At 38.8% G+C, this 24,391-nt stretch overlaps 1 protein-coding gene across 3 annotated transcripts in view; it reads right to left on the bottom strand.

Moving 5' to 3' along the window:
- The window catches only part of PPP4R3B (protein phosphatase 4 regulatory subunit 3B), a 62,145-nt gene that overhangs the window by 29,285 nt on the left and 8,469 nt on the right, over positions 1-24,391 (bottom strand). For all 3 annotated transcript variants that reach the window (XM_066378231.1, XM_066378232.1, XM_066378230.1), the window contains exons 3-7: positions 22,771-22,869; positions 17,664-18,287; positions 12,292-12,369; positions 10,523-10,639; positions 7,985-8,101 (exon numbers count right to left, since the gene is read on the bottom strand). In XM_066378231.1, coding sequence (XP_066234328.1) covers positions 7,985-8,101; positions 10,523-10,639; positions 12,292-12,369; positions 17,664-18,287; positions 22,771-22,869 — 1,035 coding nt within the window. The remainder of the gene's footprint in view (positions 1-7,984; positions 8,102-10,522; positions 10,640-12,291; positions 12,370-17,663; positions 18,288-22,770; positions 22,870-24,391) is intronic.

Here is a 24,391-nt window from a genome sequence, read left to right as displayed (position 1 = left end):
CAACAACCTTGGGCTTAAGCCATTGACTATGGGGTCATGTCTATAATCCCACACTCAAGCTGGTGAACCCGAACTCAAGCCGGCAACCTCTTGATTTTGAATCTGGCCGGTTATTCAGTGTCCTAGGTCAAGCAAGGCTCTATCCACAACACCACCGCCTGGTCAGGCTCAAAACATTTTTGATATGAACAATCGTGTCCTAATTTAATGCTCTTGATTTCTACTTTAAAAAGACAAACAGAAGACAAATTTTGTATCTGCAAGCTGCTTTGTTGCTCTGTATATTGACCCAAAAGTAGGTTACTAATATAACAATAAGTCTGTTTGGCATTAGATCATTATATAACACATGTATGTCCATTCACCCTCTGTGAAGAATTATGTACTGGGGTTTTTTTTCCCTCTTTTTGTTAGAAAGGATTTTTTCTCTTTTTAAATGGCTCTTTTTTTTATTATTTTTATTTTAATTGTCGAACTTACGAGACAAGCGTCAAGAGTGAGTCTTAGAAGGATGTAACAGAGGGAATCTGGTCATTTTTTAAAAATAAAACATCATTCAGACTTAAATATAAATAAAACGGAAATAATGTAAGTTATTTATTCTTTCTCTGCGGACCAGTACCAAATGGCCCACGGACCGGTACCGGTCTGCGACCCAGGGGTTGGGGACCACTGATCTAGGGCATCCAGGAAGTGCTCCTTGACTAACTGCGCATGAATAAAATAAAACCTTTACTAGGTAAAACTATTATAAGTTGATTATCTTTTCTTGTGTGATAAAAACATAATATTTATCCACTTAATACATTTTTAAGTATAGAATATTGTTAACTATAGGTAACATGCTGTATAGTAGAGATCTCTGGGCCTTATTCATACTATATAACAGAAACTATTATATATATATATATTTTTTTCTTTTTGTATTTTTCTGAAGCTGGAAACGGGGAGAGACAGACAGACTTCCGCATACGCCCCACCGGGATCCACCCGGCACGCCCACCAGGGGCGAAGCTCTGCCCCTCCAGGGCGATGCTCTGCCGCGACCAGAGCCACTCTAGCGCCTGGGGCAGAGGCCAAGGAGCCATCCCCAGCGCCTGGGCCATCTTTGCTACAATGGAGCCTTGGCTGCGGGAGGGGAAGAGAGAGACATAGAGGAAGGAGGGGGGGGGGGTAGAGAAGCAAATGGGCGCTTCTCCTACGTGCCCTGGCCGGGAATCAAACCTGGGTCCCCCGCACGCCAGGCCAACGCTCTACCGCTGAGCCAATCGGCCAGGGCTCTTATTATATATTCTTGACTAATACCTTCCCATTTCATCCATTCCCCATCCCCTGGCAGGCAGTACCATGATATCCGATCCTCTGCTTCTGAGTCTATTTTATATTTCTCATACAAGTAGTATAATGTAGTATTTGTTCTTTGTTTGGCTTATTTCACTTAGCATCATGTCCTCCAGGTTCATCCAAGTTGTCAAAAATGGCAGGATTTCCTTTTTATATTAAGGCTGAATAATATTCCATTGTACAGGATGGATCAAAACTAGATTTACAGTTGTAGTATGCAAAAGAGTTTACTCTTGTATTAATATAATTATTGTATTACTTGCCATACAAACAACTGTAAACCTACTTTGCCCTACCTGCTACATAAATGATACATTTTCTTTATTCAACTGTGGATGGCCACTTAGAATGTTTCCATGTCTTGGCTATTGTGAATAATGCTGCAATGTATATGAGAGTGCAGATCTCTTCAAAATCCTGATTTAAATTCCTTTGTTATTTTACCCAGAAGTAGGACAGCTGGATGATATTGTAGTTCTACTTTAATTTTTTGGAGGGACTTCTATACTGTTTTCTACAGTGGTTGCAGCAATTTACACCCCTACCAATAGTGTAGAAGGGTTCTCCTTTCTTTACATCCTTGTCAAGACTTATCTTTTTATTTATTTGTTTGTTTGTTTATATTAAGTGAAAGGTGGGAGGCAGACAGGCTCCCTGACTGGGATCCACCCAGCAAACCCCCTAAGGCAGGGATCAGGAAACTTTTTGCCTGAGAGAGCCATGAATGCCATATATTTTAAAATGTAATTCCATGAGAGCCATACGACGACCCATGTACGTTATGCATTATCCAAAAAAAATTTAGTGTTGTCCCAGAGGACAGCTGTGATTTGCTCCAGTCACCTGCAACCATGAACACGAGCGGTAGGAAATGAATGGATTGTAATACATGAGAATGTTTTATATTTTTAACGTTATTATTATTATTTTTTATTAAAGACTTGTCTGCGAGCCAGATGCAGCCATCAAAAGAGCCACATCTGGCTCGCGAGTCATAGGTTCCCAACCCCTGCCCTAAGTGCAATGCTCTGCCTGGCTGGGCTATTTTAGCGCCTGAGCCAAGGCCATTCATGCCAGGGCTGTGGGAGCGGAAGAGAGAAAGAGAGGAGGGGTGAAGAAGCATATGGTCGTTTCTCCTGTGCGCCCTGACAGGGAATCAAACCCGGGACTTCCACACGCTCTCTACCACTGAGCCAACCAGCCAGGGCCATCTTTTGATTTTTTGAGCCAACCTGCCATCCTAAAGGTTATGAGGTAGTATCTCATTGTAGTTTTTATTTGCATTTCCTCAGTGATTAGTGATGTTGAACACCTTTACATATACCTGTTGGCCAGTTTTATGTCTACTTTGAAGAAAAGTCTACTCAGTTCCTTTGCCAATTTTTAAATTGGGGTGTTTTTTTGCTATTGAGTTGTGGGAATTCCTTACATATTTTAAGTATTAACATCTTGTCAGCAATTGTACACAAACTCTACACTTACTTCCCAACCCACATACCATGTTACTGACATCAGAATTTATTTTATTTTTTGCACTGTGTATCTATTAACAAACTTTTAGTTATTTTTAATTTTTTTTTTTTTAATTTTTCTGAAATTGGAAACGGGGAGGCAGTCAGACAGATTCCCGCATATGCCTGACCGGGATCCACCCGGCATGCCCACCAGGGGGCGATGCTCTGCCCATCTGGGGTGTTGCTCTATTGCAACCAGGGCCATTCTAGCGCCTGAAGCAGAGGCCATGGAGCTATCCTCAGCTCCCAGGCCAACTTTGCTCCAATGGAGCCTTGGCTGCGGGAGGGGAAGAGACAGAGAAGAAGGAGAGGGGGAGGGGTGGAGAAGCAGATGGGCACTTCTCCTGTGTGCCCTGGCCGGGAATCGAACCTGGGACTCCTGCACACCAGGCTGATGCTCTACCACTGAGCCAACCAGCCAGGGCTTATTTTTAATATTTTGTCTTTTACCTCTTATACAAGGAGTAAAAGTGCTTTATATACCACTGTTAGAGTATTACATTATTCTGTATTTGCCTATACTGTATTTACCTTCAGCAGTGAGATTTATACTTTCATATGCTTTTTTGTACTGCTGTTCAATATTCATTTTTTTTCTTTTTTTTAGCTGAGAGGAGTGAAGATAGTGAGGCAGACTCCTAAATGTGCCCTGATCAGGATTTACCTGGCAACTCCATCTGGGTCGATGCTTGAGTAATGAGCTATTTTTAGCACCTGAGGTTGATCCGCTCCAACTGAGCTATCCTCAGTGCCAGGGGCCATGCTCGAACCAATTGAGCCACTGGCTGTGGGAAGGGGAGAGGGAGAAAAGGGGAGAGGAAGAAAGGGGAGAGAGAGAGGAAGAGGGGAGAAGCAGATGGTCGCTTTTCCTGTGTGTCCTGACTTGGAATTGAACCTGGGACGTCCATATGCGGGGCCGACACTTAAGCCACTGAGCCACCAGCCAGGCCTAATATTCTTTCAATTCAACTCAAAGAACTTCCTTTAGCACATCTTATTGAGGACTAGTGGTGGCAAACTTTCTCAGATTTTGTCTGAAAAAGCTTCCTTCATTTCTGAAGCACAACTTTGCCAGTAAAGTATTCTTATTGGCAGTTTTTCTCTAACAGTAATTTGAATATATCATTCCACTTTCTGCAGGCCTGTGAAGATTTTGCTGAGAAATAAATGCCCAATAGTCTTAGTTTTCTTATGGGTTGGGTAGTTCCCTTGTATGTAATAATATTTTTTTGGTTTGTTTTTGGTCTTATTGCTCTCAGAATTCTCTGGTTTTCATTTTGTGTGTGTGTGTGTGTGTGTGTGTGTGAGACAGAGAGAGACAGAGAGAGGGACAGACAGACAGGAAGGGAGAGAGATGAGAAGCATCAATTCTTTGTTGTGGCTTAGTTGTTCATTGATTGCTTTCTCATATGTGCCTTGACCGGGGGCTACAGCAGACCGAGTAACCACTTGCTCAAGCCAGCGACATTTGTGCTCAAGCCAACGACCACTGGGTCATGTCTATGATCCCACACTCAAGTCAGATGAGCCTGCGATCAAGCCAGTGACCTCGGGGTTTCAAAACTGGGTCCTCTGGGTCCCAGTCCGATGTTCTATCCACTGCGCCACCGCTTGGTCAGGCTCTTTGTATTTGATTTTTGACAGTTTTATTATAATGTGTCTCTATGAAGATCTCTTTGGGTTGAATCTGGGGACATAAAAGCTTCATGCATCTACATGGCCATAACTCTCTCCTAATCTGCTACAAAATGTTAATAATTAGGGAATCTGGGTGATGTATATATAGGACTTCTTTGTACCATTATAACATTTTTGTAAATATAAAATTACTATAAAGCAGCCTGGCCTGTGGTGGCGCAGTGGATAGGGTGTCAACCTAGAATGCCTAATCACCAGTTCAAAACCCTGGGCTTGCCAGATTAAGGCATATATGAGAAACAATCAATGAACAACTAAAGTGAAGCAACTATGAGTTGATACTTCTTACTCTCCTACCTTTTTCTCTCTCTCTCCTCTCTGTAAAATCAATAAATAAAAATCTTTAAAAGAAATATACATGTAAAGTTAAAAAAGAACAAAAAAACAACTAATGCAATTTTAATAAATAAAATGTGATCTCCCTGGTCAGATAGTTCGGTTGGTTGGAACATCCCAGAGCACAGAGGGTGCCAGTTCAATCCTTGGTCAGGGCATATACACGAACAGATCTATGTTCTTGTCTGTCTCTCTCCCTTCTTCTCTTACTAAAATCAACAAATAAAAACTAAAAAAAATAAAATGTGATATATTCAATACAAAAATATTGAAAAGTCAGCCAACCCAGAGATTAGATTATGTATTTTTTTGACTAATTTTTATGGCAAATTTCACCCTCTAGAACTATTTTGAATGAAGCAAATTCCATATATATAATTCTATAAATATTTCAGTATAAAATACTTAAAAAGTATTTTTAGAAGCCCTTTAAAAAATAAAAACAATAAATGTTAAAAAATAAACCCAACAACTATATCTCAATAAAAAAAAATCCCAAAGCTATTATCAGATCTAAAAAATTAACATATGAGTTTATTCCTAAGTGAGAAATACAATGAAAATACTTGCCAAAATTAAGCAGTTCAACAATAGCTGTCTTACTTATCCAGTCAGATTCTAAAAGAAGTTTACTGGCTATTTCAAAGGCCATTAGCATAAAAATATGTGAAATCTGTGGTATTATGAAAATGACAGCAATTACTGCTAAATCTGTCCTTACAGCTTGGATAGAAATAATGGCTATAGTAAAAAATTATTTCTTAGAGTCTCAACACATATGTTAATATTGGAATCCATGCTTCTAAAACTAAATCTCTTTCATAGTATTAGGAGTTTGAGTTCTGTGCATTTATTGAAAAAAAAAAACAACAACAAAACCCCCCCACAAAAAACATCAAAATATCAACAGCCCACTGAATACACATGTAAGTTATTTCTTTTTTCTTTTTGAAGGTTGCTGCAAACCCAATATAGAATTCAGCATGTAGGATCCTTTAGTTTGAAAATCTTAATCATAATTTATCCCTTTTTGTGGGCTAAAAATTATTTTGAGGCAACAAAATGTTTAAATAATAAAATCGTCAGATATCAGAAAATTCCGTGAAATGAAATATGAGAAAGGGACTTTTTATAGTTAAAAAAAGTAGCTGCTTTCCTAAGTCTCATGCATCAGCTAAATGTAAACAAGAAAATAATACTACAAAGTAAATGAACAAATGAAATTGAAACAGTCTCATAGATACAGAGAATGGATTGATGGTTACCACAGGGGGTTAGGGTGACTGAGTGGAAAAGGTGAAGGGCTTAATAAGTACAAGTTGGTAGTTACAATACAGTCACAATGATGTAAGGCAGTGGTCCCCAACCCCTGGGCTGCGGACTGGTACCGGTTCGTGGGCCATTTGGTATCGGTCCGCAGAGAAAGAATAAATAACTTACATTATTTCCGTTTTATTTATATTTAAGTCTGAACGATGTTTTATTTTTAAAAAAATGACCAGATTCCCTCTGTTACATCCGTCTAAGACTCACTCTTGACGCTTGTCTCGGTCATGTGATACATTTATCCGTCCCACCCTAAAGGCTGGTCCATGAAAATATTTTCTGACATTAAAACGGTCCGTGGCCCAAAAAAGGTTGGGAACCACTTAAGGTACAGCATAGAAAATATAGTTATATTACAAATTACAAATAATATTGTAATAACTATGTATGGTTCCAGGTGGGTACTGAAAATAGTGGGGGAATACTTCATAAAGTATTATAGATGATTGTCTAAATACTATACTGCATGCCTGCAACTAATGTAAAATATTAAATGTAAAGTATAACTGAAAAATTTAAAAAAACCAAAATAGTTCTAATGAAAATAGAAAGTTAAGAATTCTTCAAGTTTGCCTGACCTGTGGTGGCACAGTGGCTAAAACATCAACCTAGAACTCTGAGGTCACCGGTTCAAAACCCTGGGCTTGCCTGGTCAAGGCACATACGGGAGTTGATGCTTCCTGCTACTCCCCCCTTCTCTCTCTCTCAAATGAATAAAGTCTTAAAAAATATTTAAAAAAATAAAATAAAATTATTTCCCTTAAAATAAAAAGAATTCTTAAAGTAGTAACTTACTTGTCTCATGATCTGAGAAATTTTATAATGAATGCCTTTAATCACACACATCACTAAGGATGAAACACTGAGTATTACTTTCAAAGTTACCTTTTATAAAGAATGTGACTAAGATAAGACTATTAACAGGGAGATAAACTAGGTATTTATTTCTTTAAAGTCAGGTGAGCATTACCTGGGTTAAAAAAAAAAAAACACCTTAAAAAATATGTCTTCTATTTTTTTCCTACTGCCTGAACTATATATACCATTAGCCCAAACTGATTCTAAATAAAATTGCTTTGAGAAAAACACCAGAAATATCAGATAGATGTAAAAATCTAAGTTAAGAGATTAAGCATAAAACATATAAAACAACTAGTTTAATTCAATAACCCAGGTAAAGATCAAACATGAGGATTCAAAACTTTTAAGAAGAGACAAATATATTATAGTTATTTCCTACTCAACACTAAAATATATATATAAGAAAGAGTACTTAAATTACAACTATATGATGATTTTGTTTTAAAAATTTTAACGAAAAAGCATAAATATTTCTGTAGTGGAGAGACATATATGGTCTCATTATTAAACAATCATCCCCATTAAGAAAGTAATACACATTTGAACATAGTGAAAGTAACTTTTTCGTTATAATAAGTTGTTAAGTGTCTAACTTATGGGCTTGAAGTTATATTTCATTAGCACTTGAATCGTTTTTTAAGGCCAGCGTGTAAAATTCTGATTCTATGACAATTTATCTCAGTGTTAGTTTGAATATGCTTTTTTTTAAACAATCAACCCAGTTGCCAACTGAATACAATGCAAATAAATTGGCACATTATTCTGGACTTGTCAAAATCACAAATAATCAGAAATCTATTACGTATTTTGCTTCATAAAAGACTAAGATAATATCCATACCTTTTCTCAATAGTTTGCAAACAACTATACAGGTAATTCAATAAAACCAGAGAATTACTACTTACATCATCACTCTGCTGGGCTTCTTGCATTACAAATTCTCGGACCATGGATGGACTAAACTCTACTAGATAAGAAAATATATCTGTTGCAGCTGATCTGACTTGCAAATCATCAATGCCCTGATAAGAGAAAAATTAATTTACTTAGAGACTGCTAACAAATGTTACGCTTGTGCTTTCCTTTTCCCCAAATCTATGTACACCTCCAACATTTTGGACTTAATTGTACTGTAATCAAAATACATAACCTCTCTTTTTCTTTCTTTCCTTTTACAAATATTAAAAACTTTCAGGCAGCTAAATGATTAGTTTCTGCCAGTTTTTACCACCACAAAGATAAATATTCAAAGAATTTAAATATAATAATCAGCTCAGCACAGGATTATAAAGCAATGCTTTACAAATGCTATAACAAATGTTTTCTTTTAGGGGAATCGGGGGAAAAATTCTTGATTTAAATATATGCAAAGATGAGAGGAACTGTCTCCTGGTTAAGGGTTCAAAACCTTCCAGAATCTGTCCTTGGTCCTAGATTTGCTGGTTACTTTACACCTTAGTAACTCAATCTTAATAGAGGATGCTTCTGCAAATACTTTGGTCATTTTTATTCTTTTCCACAATTTCATTTTCTTCCTTTCTTCTCTTCCTTCCTTTCTTTCCTCACCTTTCCCTTCCTTTCTTTCCTTCTCTCCCTCCCTCCCTTTCCTTCCGTTCTCTTTCTTTTTTTTACAACTTACTTTCCTTTTTTTAAAAAAAAAATTTACTTATTGATTGATTTAAAGAGAGGAAAGAGAGAAATATAAATTTGTTTTTCCACTTATTTAAGCATTCTTTGGTTGATTCTTGTATGTGTCTTGACTGGGGGTATTGAACCCATAATCTTGGCACAATGGGAGGATGCTTTAACCCAAGGGTAGTCAACCTTTTTATACCTACCGCCCACTTATGTATCTCTGTTAGTAGTAAAATTTTCTAACCGCCCACCAGTTCCGCAGTAATGGTGATTTATAAAGTAGGGAAGTACCTTTACTTTAACAAATTTATAAAGCAGAGTTACAGCAAGTTAAATATAAAATAATAATTTTTTACCTAGTACTTTATGTTGGATTTTCACTGTTTGGCAGAATAAATCTTTATAAAACAACTTACTATAGTTAAATCTATCTTTTTATTTATACTTTGGTTGCTCTGCTACCGCCCACCATGAAAGCTGGAACACCCACTAGTGCAGGGGTCCCCAAACTTTTTACACAGGGGGCCAGTTCACTGTCCCTCAGACTGTTGGAGGGCCAGACTATAAAAAAAACTATGAACAAATCCTTATGCACACTGCACATATCTTATTTTAAAGTAAGAAAACAAAATGGGAACAGATACAATATTTAAAATAAAGAACAAGTAAATTTAAATCAACAAGCTGACCAGTATTTCAATGGGAAATATGCTCCTCTCTCTGACCACCAATGAAAGAGGTGCCCCTTCCGGAAGTGCAGTGGGGGCCGGATAAATGGCCTCAGGGGGCCGCATGTGGCCCGCGGGCCGTAATTTGGGGACCCCTGCACTAGTGGGTAGTAGGGACCAGGTTGACTACCACTGCTTTAACCAACTGAGCTATATCAAGCCAAGGCCACAATGTAGTTTTCTAAGGTAGTAATTCTGAATGCTTTGACCCTTCAGCACGTGAAGAATACATGGTTCGTAAATTAAAAAATCTTTGGGTGATTCTGAAAACATTCTGTGACTCAGCAGTTCTCAAAGTGTGAAAAGGCTCCTTTGAGGAAGCGCATGAGATTAAAACTACTCTCATAATAAATAATATGAGGGCATTAATGGCCTATATCACTCTCAGCCTATCACAAGTATAGTTAGATTTTCAAGAGGCAAATGACATGTGATAACACAATAAATTAAATGCAGATGCTGCTATGAGATTCTATTTTCTACTAAGCAAGATATTAAAGGGATTGGCAAAAAATGTGAAACAATACCATTCTCACTACATATCTTTCTGTTTTGGAAAAATTATTTTTTCATAAATGTTATATATTTATGTTAGCATATAATGGGTTATTATTTTAAAATAAATACTTCAAAATTTTCTTTTTAAACTTTTCATCTAGTATTTATACCAATGGATAAAAATCATAAATAAAAGTATGAGAACCACTGCTTTAACCTCATATTGCAGCATGAGCCCCTTTGATTCAGTTTGCCCTCACTCTACTCACTGATCTAAAAGGGAAAGATATTTTATTAGTTGCTATGAAACATACTTAATATTGTTACAGAAGAGAAAGTCTAGTAAAATCATGGGATTTTTATTCACCTGAAGCCATATTATAAGCAAGTGATTACATATTAATATTATAAATTTAAGTTAATAAAAAATCTGAAGATTGAAAACACTCTTGTAGTAATTCACTATTAAGAGAATAACTTAAATTATAAAATTCAATATACATTACTATAACAGATACTTTCTATCCATAATATATTACAAATTTGCGATTTCAAAAACATGAAGAAAAGCTGTATAATTACCATTACAATTTCAAGAGCAGGAAGAATCCCCAACTTTGCCAAAGTTTTGAAAAATGCATCCCTGTTTTGAGGTTGTAATGTCTGAGAAAATGCACAAAATTCCTTGAAAAAATTAACCTGCAATGTTAGAATGGACAGTGAGACACTGATACACATAAAAAAAAATTTAAGATACTGTGATGTGAACAACAGTGTGAAATTCACCATTCTCAAGTAGTTTGACTTCTAAGAGAGTCCTGGCTCCTCAAAACCTCTATTAAAAAACACATTAGTAACTAATATCCCATTCAGTAAACCTTGCATTAAAAAATTTAATCTCTAAAGACATTATAGTGTACATGTTATATGTGGAGTCTCAAGTTATATATATTATTCTCTATGTATAATTACATGGTATAAAAGGCCATGTAAGGCAGATATTTTGAATTAGAGCATTATTTTCACAGAAACCATGCTATAATAAACAGTGGCTGGGTTTCCAGGGAGCCTTCAAAAGTATGATTCAAGTTTTAAGAATCAGAAAGGACATTATAGATTCCATAGTCTAAAGGACTAATTGCACAAATAATAAAATTGAGTAGACTATTAATAAATAACCACACCAAAAGTGACTTGGCTGATTTTAAATCAGCAATCTTTCATTTCTTCTTAAAACCAAAGTATCTGATTATAATATTACAAAAAGTAACAAACATTGGTAAACAGTTTCCCCAAGGCATGGTTTATATCTCAAAAAAGTGGTTACAAACACATTCATAAGAAAAAAACATTTCCAAGAAGCAATTATTTATCATTCATCTATATAAGAAGCATTCTCCCAACCACTTACTTAAAAAGAAAAGTATCTCAGCCCTGATGGTGGCTCACTGGATAGAGCAGGGGTCGGGAATCTTTTTGGCTGAGAGAGCCATGAACACCACATATTTTAAAATGTAATTCCGTGAGAGCCATACAACAACCCATGTACGTTACACATTATCCAATAAAAATGTGGTGTTGTCCCGGAGGACAGCTGTGATTGGCTCTAGCCACCCGCAACCATGAACATGAGTGGTAGGAAATGAATGGATTGTAATATATGAAAATGTTTTATATTTTTAACGTTATTTTTTTTTTATTAAAGATTTGTCTGTGAGCCAGATGCAGTCATCAAGAGCCACATCTGGCTTGCAAGCTATAGGTTCCCAACCCCTGAGATAGAGCGTTGGCCTGATGTATGGACGTCCTGGGTTTGATTCTGATCAGGGCACACAGGAGAAGCAACCATCTGCTTTGCCCCAAACCCTGCCCCATCCCCATATTTTCCTCCCTCTTCCCCTCCTGCAGCCAGTGGCTCGATTGGTTTGAGTGTGTGCCGGGGTGCTGAGGATAGCTCGGTTGGTCCCAGTGCCATCAGCCTCAGATGCTAAAAATAGCTTGATACTCAAGCATCAGCCCAGGTAGATCCTGGTCAGAGCTCATGTGGGAGTCAGAAAACGCATGAGTTTGTAGTTTTGGCCTAACTCGAAACACATGATCAGATTTGGGGATTTGTAAGGCACACAATTCCCTCAAGGAGAGGGGAATCTGTATCAAAATATCTTAAGAAATTTCTAAAGTATATAAAACAGTAAGTTGAAGAAACTTTGAGAATAACCCTTTATAGTATAATTTAAGTATATATCTTTCATCTGAATAGTAATTATAAAAACAAATTCAATATTAAAAGCCTACAAGCCAAAAGAGTAAGTGCTCCTTAAATGTCTGAATTTCAAGAAGAAATAACTTACCAATTCACGCCGTTTATCATCATCTGTAGCCTCATCTGTTAATTGTGCAAAAACTTCAGACAAAAACTTTTCATCTTCCTACACCAGAAAAGAATGTTAATTTAAAAAATAATTTTAATTCTTATAAAATATTAAAAGTATAAAGTTATACTCATTTATAAACTACACACAAATTATAATACAATAACTCCAGAGTATAGTTATAATTTTCAAACTTTGACTACACCATTCACTATTAGTTACACATACATTAATATTTTATTTGATCAGAAACCCTAAATATATAGAACTCTTTGGAAACAAAAATAAATATTCTAGAAGTCACATATAAATACTCATTTACTTTAACTTAGAGCCTCTTTAGCTCCTTCTTGGGGTCTATTTACTCTTAATTTAAACATAATTCAAACAAATTTGAAGATTTAATTGTCAGTCCACAGCAGATTAAAAAACAAATTACAAATGTAAGTATAAATGAGATTGAATTCTGGCAGCAATAGATTAAAAAGACTTTTTAAAACACAGTAACTTATGAAACTAGGAATTCTGGTATAGAGCAGCGATTTTCAACCAGTGTTTTGCAAGAATTTTTAAAACATGCAATAACTGCCCTGGCTGGTTGGCTCAGCGGTAGAGCGTCGGCCTAGCGTGCGGAGGACCCGGGTTCAATTCCCGGCCAGGGCACACAGGAGAAGCGCCCATTTGCTTCTCCACCCCTCTGCTGCGCTTTCCTCTCTGTCTCTCTCTTCCCCTCCCGCAGCCAAGGCTCCATTGGAGCAAAGATGGCCCGGACGCTGGGGATGGCTCTGTGGCCTCTGCCTCAGGCGCTAGAGTGGCTCTGGTCGCAATATGGCGACGCCCAGGATGGGCAGAGCATCGCCCCCTGGTGGGCAGAGCATCGCCCCATGGTGGGCGTGCCGGGTGGATCCCGGTCGGGCGCATGCGGGAGTCTGTCTGACTGTCTCTCCCTGTTTCCAGCTTCAGAAAAATGAAAACAAAAAAAAACAAAAAAAACCAAAACATGCAATAACTACTATTTAGCCAGAGGCACTGATCTCTTTTCTCTTAGATTGTCAAATAAAGAGTGACAACAGCCAACACAACACTAGCTGTCTAGTGTGAATAAATCAAAATAATACTTTTTTTTCTCAGATTGGCAAAAAATAATTTATTTTTTGTGTGTGCCATAGAATTTTAGTAATTAGTTATGTGTGCCATGAGAAGAGTCAGAATGATGTTTCTTTTCTTGCTTATTTTCTTGACTTCTTTTGACACTTACATTTTCACTTGTCTTATTTAACTCATATAAAGCAGATTAATACTCAAATTTAAGAAGCTACAGACATGTATACTAGTTAGCCAGAAGGTTTATCTGGAAATACCTGATACGTTGCCATAAAATTTTTATATGGAAATTTTAGGAGCTGGATTTTAGGAAATGAGCCCGTAGAGGCCAATGACCATAAGTTTAACTACTTTCTTTTCATATCCTATTGAAAACAGAATTATTTTTTCTTTTTCAAGTAAAGAAATTTTTTAATTTATTGATTGATTTTAAAGAGACAGAGGAAGTGAGTAGGGAAGGAGAGATGGAGAAGGGGAGAAAGGGAGAAAGGGAGAAGGGGAGAAAGGGAGAAAGGGGAGAAGGGGAGAAGGGGAAAAAGGGGAGAAGGGGAGAAAGGGAGAAGGGGAGAAGGGGAGAAAGGAAGAAGGGGAGAAGGGGAGAAAGGGGAGAAGGGGAGAACGGGGGAAGGGGAGAAAGGGGGAAGGGGAGAAGGGGAGAAGGGGAGAAAGGGGGAAGGGGAGAAGGGGAGAAAGGGGGAAGGGGAGAAGGGGAGAGAGGGGGAAGGGGAGAAAGATGGAAGGGGAGAAGGGGAGAGAGGGGGAAGGGGAGAAGGGGAGAGAGGGAGAAGGGGAGAAGGGGAGAGAGGGAGAAAGGGAGAAGGGGAGAAAGGGAGAAAGGGGGAAGGGGAGAAGGGGAGAAAGGGAGAAGGGGAAAAGGGGAGAAAGGGGGAAGGGGAGAAGGGGAGAAGGGGAGAAAGGAGGAAGGGGAGAAGGGGAGAAAGGGAGAAGGGGAGAAGGGGAGAAGGGGAGAAAGGGGGAAGGGGAGAAGGGGAGAAGGGGGAAGGGGGGAAGGGGGGAAGGGGAGAAGGGGAGAAGGGGGAAGGGGAGAAGGGGAGAAAGGGGGAAGGGGAGAAGGGGAGAAAGGGGGAAGGGGAGAAGGGGAGAAGGGGAGAGGGAGACAGGGAGAGAGAGAGACGAATGTGTGTTGTTCCACTTAGTTGTATACTCATTGGTCGCTTCCCACATGTGCCCTGACCGGAGATAGAACCTGCAACCTTGGTGTTTTGGGACCATGCTTGACTGAGCTAAATGGCCAGGGCCTGAAAACAGAATTTTGCATCATGGCTGGCACAGAAGAGATAAGCCATAAACAACACATAAGCCCTAAACAACAGGTAGTCCACAGTATCTCACTATTTCATTAAATGCATCTCATGACCAGAAATAAGACTTTCCTTTTTTAAAGCAACACTTGATTTATAAAATTATAGCTTTCACAAATAAACCTATGACAAAATATATAAATTGACATAAAAGGGTTATAAATATTTATAAATTAGGTTGCATAATTTATGTTTCAAAACATAAAAGAGCATTGATTTACTATTTTGGTTTTGGCAACCCTTCTAAAGTCAAAAGCAGTCATTTGAAAGCTACTCTTCAGCTTGTCACTGAGTCCTTTACATCATCTATATTGACTGTGGTTCTATTTGCAATCTCCTGAAATAGAAACTTTTTTTCTGTCAAGAAGTGAAATTGTACCCTGAACGGTACAGTATAATTTTTAAAAAGTAGGTCCTGTACATTGTAAATGAAATATAATGCGTAAGACTGATTTCCCTCACAGTTATTACTGTGTAGTAATGAAAAATTTGCTGGGTGAAAGAATGATCTGGAAGCCCGATGAGGCAGTGGCGCAGTGGATAGAGCATCGGACTGGGACGCAGAGGACCCAGGTTTGAAAACCCGAGGCCACCGGCTTGAGGGTAGGCTCATCCGGCTTGAGCGTGGGATCATAGACATGACTCCATGGTCGCTCACCTGAAGCCCAAGGTTGCTGGCTTGAGCCAGAGGTCACTTGCTTTGCTGTAGCCCATCCCCCCCATCATGGCACATATGAGAAAGTAATCAATGAACAACTAAGGTGCTGCAATGGAGAACTGATGCTTTTCATCTCTCTCCCTTCCTGTCTGTCCGTCTCTATTCGTCTCTATCACACACACAAAAAGAATGATCTGGAAAAGTAAATTCTATATAAAAAGTAAAGTAACAATAGAAAAGTAAATAATGGTTGGAAGTATTATACAATGGCATCTCATAACTAAATGTTAAGTCAGAGATTCTCAACTTTTTAGTCTCAGGATTCCTCAAAACTTAAAAATTACTGAGGGGCCCAAAGAGCTTTTATTATATGGGTTATGTTATCAATATTTACCATACTTAAAACTGAGACATTTGGGTCCTGGCCAGTTGGCTCAGTGGTAGAGCGTTGGCCCAGTGTGTGGATATCCTGGGTTCGATTCCCGGTCCAGGCACCACCACCTGCTTCTCCACCCCTTCCCCTCTTGCTTCTCCCCCCCCCCCCCAACACACACACAGCCATGGCTCAATTGGAGTGAGTTGGCTCTGGGTGCTGAGGATGGCTCCATGGCCTCACCTCAGGCACTGGGAAGGGCTTGGTTGCTGAGTCAATGGAGCAATGCCCCAGATGGGCAGAACATTGATCCCTAGTGGGGTAGCCTGGTGGATCCCAGTTGTAGTATATATCGGAGTCTGTCTCTGCCTACCCTCCTCTCAATAAATTAAAAAAATAAAAAAACTGAGACATTTAAAACCATTTATTAATTTGTTTTAAAAGTAAGCTATTATATATATATAAATGTTTTTTATGAGATGGAACTATATGACCAAAAATATAAAAATTTAGAAAGAGTGGCTCTGTTCTACACTTTTGCAAATCTCTTTAATGTGTGACTTAACAGAAGACAGCTAGATTCTCATTATCTTCTCAACATTTAGTCTGTTGTAATGTGTTTGTTGTTTTGGTTGAAATACAATAAAGAAAGCATAACCTTACACTGACATGATGTTGGAAAAGGGAAAACCTTACGAACCTCTCTGAAAGGGTTCCAGGGACCCCCAAAAGTCACAGACCACATTTGAGAACCACTATACTAAGTATATAGTAGCTACTCAACAAAATCATTGACTCATATGGAAATAACTGAGACAGTTATATAGGAAACTGCAATAGTATATTATCATTACAACTAAAGAAAACTCTTCAGAATCATGTTTACTACACTGTTAGGGTATAAAAGATTAACATGATAAACATGTAAAACTTCTATTTTACAACTCAAGGAGATAGAATAAAATGATCATTTCCTGAAAATTAATGAATATTTCTCAATCTTGGCCACACATTTTAATTGTTTGGGAAGCTTTAAGCACTAGTAAATATTCCAGTAATAACCAAATCACACAAAATGGAATAAGAGATAATTTAAAAATAGCTGCTCCCGTTTGGGATGAATTATGAAAATGGACAGAGGTGATGGGTACATTATACTGTTTACATACTTAATGTAAAAAATTATACACTTAGCCCTGGCCGGCTGGCTCAGCGGTAGAGTGTTGGCCTGGCGTGCGGGGTACCCGGGTTCGATTCCCGGCCAGGGCACATGGGAGATGCGCCCATTTGCTTCTCCACCCCCCCCCTTCCTTCCTCTCTGTCTCTCTCTTCCCCTCCCGCAGCCAAGGCTCCATTGGAGCAAAGATGGCCCGGGTGCTGGGGATGGCTCCTTGGTCTCTGCCCCAGGCACTGGAGTGGCTCTGGTCGCAGCAGAGCAACGCCCCGGAGGGGCAGAGCTTCGCCCCTGGTGGGCTTGCCAGGTGGATCCCGGTCAGGCGCATGTGGGAGTCTGTCTGACTCCCCGTTTCCAGCTTCAGAAAAATACAAGGGAAAAAAAAAAAAATGAATAAAAAAAAAATTATACACTTAATGGTTAAAATGGTGAATTTTATGTCATTGTATATTCTACCCCAAAAATAAGTTAAAATTCCCCCTAGCTACATCACTGGACACATAAAAAATATAAAAGGTCACATTAAGAAATGATTCTCCTTGAGCGGGACACTTGAATCCATGTCAACATAATAAGAAAAAAGAAGATTCTTCTTCAGAAAGCCACGAGATAAAGTAAACAAAAGAAATCTTTTAAAAGCAGGAATGAACAGCAGCTTGAACTATTAAGGAAACTAAACATCTGAAAACAGAATTATGGAAAACACCTTCGTTTACTTACCTGCAACATGCTGACTATTTCAACTTTATTGAAGAAAATAAAAGATGTAAGAGTTGAAAGAAAATTCTCTTCAAAAACAGATGGCGTAGGCAAAATGATGTCCTGAATGTATTGTACCCTGTAAGTTTGATGTATTTTTTGCCTTAGTTCAGAGTCTGTTATTGGTATAACTTCCTTAAACTTCGCAGTTTTGGTCAGGAATTCTCTATGCCTTTTTGGCTGAGCCAAAGCAGGGTCATATTCAAGGCATCCCACGACATCCATGATACACTCATCAGAAAACATTACCTCAAACAGAGTTGCCTTATTTAGGAATAAGATTCCTCTAATAATTTCATACAAATGGTGTAAGCCTTCAATGTTTTCTAGGTTCTCACAAGCTTGGAACAGCTGCAGTAGTTTTTTAATATAGCCTTCATTTTCCAAGGCCAGAGCCAGCTTTTCCCTACGGATAGGTGAGGAGAGAACTGAGGTAACTAAGTCAGCAATCTCTTCAAGTTTATTGAGTTCACATGTGGGCAGGTCAATCAGATGGCTGGTTTCAGGCATTTCTTCAAATCGTTCTTCTTCTGATTCATCAATGAGGTCCTGTGTGACTTCCACTGATGGATCCTTACCTTGAACCTGAAAATATCCAAGTACAGCTGGTTACCTTAAAATATAAAAGAATTCAAATTTTTGGCCATCAAATTACTGACCATTGAGTTTAAATAAAAATACCTTGCAAAAAAACAGTACTAGTATTATAGTCATTGTTAATTCAAGAGTGAAGCCTGGAGAAAGAAAATATATACAGTTTAGAGTTAATTATTTGAGTCTAAGTTGGTAACTAGATTGTTTCACCTCTAAATTGCATCTCACTTCATAGGAAACTTTGCAAACATAAAATTCCATCTCAATGCTTGGAAAGCAGATATGGGAAAAAAGGGTAAAAATTAGGACCTTCTTGCCATCACTACCAAATTTCCAGGTTAAAAACAGGCAAAACCAAAGGAGAAATAATAAAACAATTTGGATTCTATTCTATGTATATGTACAAAGTAAAGTAATATCATATTTACTAGTGTTTTCAACTGTTCATAAACTGGAATTCTTCTCTTTAAAAAAAAATTTTTTTTTTACAGGGACAGAGAGAGATTCACATAGAGAGATAGACAGGTACAGACAGACAGGAATGGGGAGAGATGAGAAGCATCAATCATCAGTTTTTCATTGCGACACCGTAGTTGTTCATTGATTGCTTTCTCATATGTGCCATGGCCGCGGGCCTTCAGCAGACTATGAGTCCATGCTAGTGAGCTTTTTGCTCAAGCCAGATGAGCCCGCGCTCAAGCTGGCAACCCTGGGGTCTCGAACCTGGGGGTCCTTCCGCATCCCAGTCCGACGCTCTATTCACTGCACCACCGCCTGGTCAGGTTGGAATTCTTCTATTTCATAATGCATACCAATAAAGTTCCAGCAATACATGATGCATATAAGCTATGATGTAAGGAAAAAAAAACAACCCCATCTACACCCAGCTATAGTGATTTAGAGCCATACATCGAATAGAATAAGCTTTATATTAAATCAGAAGGTTCACACAACACTTTATTGGGCCACCTGTGGCACTATTTCCGGAAAAACCAAAGGAAAAAAAAATGACTGGATTCAGATGCATAAAACTACTTGAGTCTTCATTAATAAGAATCATTAGTGACAAAAGCTGATATAAGTGAAAATAACAATAGTCAAAAAACACTATAATAGAGTATCACAGAAGGCAACCACTGAAACAGTGATCTCCAATGACAGAAAATTGTAGTTAAAAAGAATGTTATGATTAATTTAAAATTCCAGTTACTATCACAGTAAAGATTTACCTAAGGAAACATAACTATTAAATGTAATGTAGAATCCTGAATGGGATCCTGGAACAGAAAAAGGACACTGAGTTTTAAGATGCGGATATCTGAATAAAGAATGGGCTTTAATTAATAACAGAATATAAATAATAATAATGAAAAATAAATGTTCAGTTCATTAATTTTGACAAATATATCATACTAAGATGCTAGTAATAGGAGAAAAGGGGGTGGTGTGATGTTAGGGAGGAGAGTATACAGAAAGTCTATTTTCCGCTCATATATTCCATGAATCAGATACTTTTAAAATAAAAACTTTATTTAAAAAAATTTTAGTTATCTAACAGTTACCACTTATTCTATTTCCTGTAAGTTCTTCACAAGTCAAAATCACCAGCACTTTTCATCATTAGTGTCTGGAACAAAGTATTCAAGAATATTAGGAAAATAGGTGAGCAAATATAAAATATCAAAAGCTTTAGAACATTATTACAGTGGTACCTTGACACAGGAGCACTTTAAATCACAAGCAGTTTGAGAGGCGAGCAGTCACTCACAGGATTTTTTGCTTTAAGTCAAGAGTGAATAGAAGCCATGATGGCAGAGTGAGAGCAGAGAGGATGCAGAGTGCTGAAGGAGGAGCCAAGATGGCAGGGTGCTGAAGGAGAAGCCAGTTTGTGCAGAGAGAAGGGAGAAGGTGTGCAGATGGGAAACCAGATGTCACTGAGACTGGTGGGGGGCCTTTGATTCTAGGAAAAACCAGAGAAGATTCTCCTGGTTGTGGAACCGGAGAATGTCCAGAGAAGATTCTCCTGGTTGTGGAACCGGAGAATGTGTAAGTGGCTTTGGGAACCCTGTGTGTTTGCTCGTTGGCCAGTGCAAGACTTAATAAAGCCATGGCCCACCATTTTTTGGGTCCACTGTTTTTTTACCATCTGCCTGAATCTAATGGGATCCTGCATGTGTATGGCCATGATGGCCACGACTATTGGCCATACATTTGGCGTAGTTTGTGGTAGGATTTGGATCAGATCGGTAAGGAGTCACCACCACCCTTGACAGGTGGGGTAGAGGACTGGTTGTTGTGATGGTTCCCCATGGCTGTCCTTTTGGGGACTGTGGGCTGGCTGATTTTTACAGCCCTGTGAGAGGAAACCGAGAGCTCTGTGCAAGAGGCTGCCCGAAGCCTGCAAACCCAGAAGCAGAAGGAGCTGGAATGGCCATGGGCGAAAGAGATGCAGATCCTGGAACTGGAGCGAGCGCTGGAGAAGGAAGTCGACCAGGTTCGTGAGTTGCACCTGGAAATGGAGCAGTCTCTGCAGAAGGAATTGCAGGTTCATGAGTTGCAGGTTGCCCTGGAAGTTGTGGAGAGCTGGCAGCTGCAGGAGCCTAAGCTGGAGCCGTGCCGACGGAGTGGCTCTGAGTTAGGCGGGAGCCGGCATTTCCAAATCCTCTTCTGAGGATGAGGAAACTGGGGCTGAAGTTGCCATCCGAAGACTCCAGAAGGTAAAAGTCCAGCAGTGGCAAAGAGTACCTACTAAGACCCTGGTAGGTTTGCTACCATTATGGGACATAGGGGTTGATGACAACATGCTCTATGGAGCAGAGTTGGAAATGTTGGCCACCACTGCCACACGCTCTCCCTTGGGGCAGCGTTTTAAGAGCTGCCAGGATGGCAAGGATAAGGAGGGAGGCCTGAGGCCTCATGTGCACAGACTGACTCTTGGACTGCAACCAGAGGGAGCGCCAGCTCCATTGTTGGATGGACGTGAAACTTTTGGACAATATGAGAGACCCTGATGGAGGGGGAGCAGGTCTGGTTGAAATTGTATGACTTATGCTGTTGCTGTAATTTGTTTGTGTGATGTGCCTACTTCCTTGCATAGGAATGCCTGTGGTGTGAATTGCAAAGTGAGCAAAAAGAGTGGAATGTTGGGCAAATGAGATTGTAAAATTTGTATTTTTTGAGTTTGCTCACTTTTATTGTTAAAAATGGCACTGGACCTGACCAGGCGGTGGTGCAGTGGAGAGAGCGTTGGACTGGGATGCGGAAGACCCAGGTTCAAGAGTACAAGGTCACCAGCTTGAGTATGGGCTCAACTGGCTTGAGCAAAAAGCTCACCAGCTTGAACCCAAGGTCGCTGGCTCCAGCAAGGAGTTACTCAGTCTGCTGAAAGCTCGTGGTCAAGGCACATATGAGAAAGCAATCAATGAACAGCTAAGGTGTTGCAACGAAAAACTGATGATTGATGCTTTTTCTCTCTCTCCATTCCTGTCTGTCTGTCCCTGTCTATACCTCTCTGTCTCTGTATTAAAAAAAAAAAAAAAGGCTCTGTGAAATTGCTAATTATGTTCCTGCTTGGGAAGGGCCACTGTTTTGCTAATGAGGGGTCCCCAAACTATGGCCTGTGGGCTGCATGCGGCCCCCTGAGGCCATTTATCCGCCCATTGCACTTCCGGAAGGGGCACCTCTTTCATTGGTGGTCAGTGAGAGGAGCATAGTTCCCATTGAAATACTGGTCAGTTTGTTGATTTAAATTTACTTGTTCTTTATTTTAAATATTGTATTTGTTCCCATTTTGATTTTTTACTCTAAAATAAGATATGTGCAGTGTGCATAGGGATTTGTTCATAGTTTTTTTTATAGTCCGGCCCTCCAATGGTCTGAGGTGGACAGTGAAATGGCCCCCTGTGTAAAAAGTTTGGGGACCCCTGTGCTAATGTATTCTGCCCCCTCCTCCAGCATCTTTGCCTGACTTTGAAGGTAAATACACTTCATAAACCAGTTTATTTTTATTCTCTTTTACTATGTATAAATATATATATGTATGTTATTTATAAAGTATATTTTCTTATTTAAAAGCATATAAAACAAAAACTTTATGTGGTTTTTGGGGGCTGGAATGGATTAATTGCATTCCCATTAATTTAAATGGAGCAATTTGATTTGACACATGAGCAAATTGAGTCACGAGCCCGGCAATGAAATGAATTAAACTCGTGTGTCAAAGGACCACTGTATTTAAAAGCTCTTGACATTTTACAGGGTAGTAAAATCTAAAGTGATAAACAGATTATAATTTAAATTTTTAAGTAAAAAAAATTTGCTGTAAAATATAAAATAAGTTCCCAGTTTAGTTACCTAACATTTTACATGAATACATTATCTCTATACATTATAATACACATCTTTTAGGGGAAAAAAAGAACAAAAAAATTCAAGAATGCATACAAATGAAAGTTAATTATTCAAAGACACTTACCTGACAAATTTTTTCCCAGATTTCATCACAGCCAGCTTTTTCCTGAAAACTTAGAGCCAGATCATAGTTTTCAGCTTCTGACCAAACAATTAATGTATCCTGTTTAAAAACAAACATTTCTAGATCATCACATTTGAAAAGAAATAATTACAAAATAACTAAAAATCCAAAGGACAGAAAACAGCATAGCACTGACAAATGCACTCTCATAAGTGCAATTAATGTATATACTCAATTGACATCACGTAGCTGTTTTGTTACCCTTTGAAACTTTAGTAATATACTGTCAAATGGCAGTGTCAATGAAATGGTATCTTTGGCACTAAAAATGACAATGAGCAATATTCTAAAACAAAAAAGACTAAAACAGGTTAGCAGGCTCTGGCTCCTGATACCAAGATAACGTTGTAATGAAAAGTCTAGCCAATTCTAATCATCTACTTCCTATTGTTTCCAGATTGTTAGTTGTTTTACTCACTAACCACCTACAAATTTATTTTCCCTTTAGGTTAGATCGTAAAAAACAGGCTAATAGCTGAAAATTAAGATTTAATCCTTTCTATTTAAGCCTTTTTTTTTTAAACTTGGAAAAGCCTTCAGAATATTAAGATATGTAAAACAACGGTGAAATGGATCCTCACTTTATCTGTACTACAAATAGCATCTAGTTCAGCTGCTTAGGTTGTAGAGAACTTAATAACTCCGGGTTTAGGTAAGTACTTTTACTTACCCACCAAAAGGTCAGTTATGTGTTTAGGGAAAAGTTGTCAACCCCTTTATTAAAAAGTAAGGTTTGGGTTTAGCCTGACCAGGCAGTGGCGTAGAGCATTGATCTGGGATGCTGTGGACCCAGGTTCAAAACCCTGAGGTCCCTGGTTTGAATGCAGGCTCTCCAGCTTGAATACAGGGTTGCCGGCTTGAGTGTGGGATCATAGACAATGACCCCATGGTCGCTGGCTTGGGCAAGGGGTCACTAACTCAGCTGGAGCCCCCCCAGTCAAAGCACATTTGAGAAAGCAATCAATGAACAACTAACTCACCGGTGCCACACCTATGAGTTGGTGCTTCTCATCTCTCTCCCTTCCTGTCTGTCTGTCCCTGTCTGTCCCTCTCCCTCTCTCGCAAAAAAAAAAAAAGAAAAAAGAAAAAAAAAATACTAGGAAAAAGCACTCCTTAGCATTGCTTAATTCAAGGATTAGCATAAAAGCTTCTATGTGAGCACAGAGTTGCACAAGAATATGTACAATAGAATGAAAAGTGTCAAATGGCAGAGTTTCCTACATACCCAAAAAGCCTAGACAGAGCCAAGATCAAATTTTTGTAGTAAGGTATGTTTTCTATTACTGTGCTGTGTGATATATATTTTTGCTCACTTGTGTGGCACACATCTTTGGGACATTATTAATGCCTCTGTTTAAACCAAGGGAAGCTGAGTTTTTCCCTCTCTGCTAACTAAAACATTTAATCACCACTATGTCCCCATGGAAATCAGATTTAAAATGAGCTTACAGAGAGAAGAGAAAAAGTTATATTTGGTCTGTTCCTTAAAAAAGATAAGGTGATTGATTGCCTAGCCAGGACGTGGCACAGTGGACAGAGTGTGGACTCTGGGATGCTAAGG

The sequence above is a fragment of the Saccopteryx leptura genome, chromosome 3 (assembly GCF_036850995.1).
Source record: "Saccopteryx leptura isolate mSacLep1 chromosome 3, mSacLep1_pri_phased_curated, whole genome shotgun sequence".
Taxonomy (NCBI): Eukaryota; Metazoa; Chordata; class Mammalia; order Chiroptera; family Emballonuridae; genus Saccopteryx; species Saccopteryx leptura.
The sequence above is the reverse complement of the archived record's forward strand: the minus strand, read 5'-3'. Positions and strand labels throughout refer to the sequence as shown.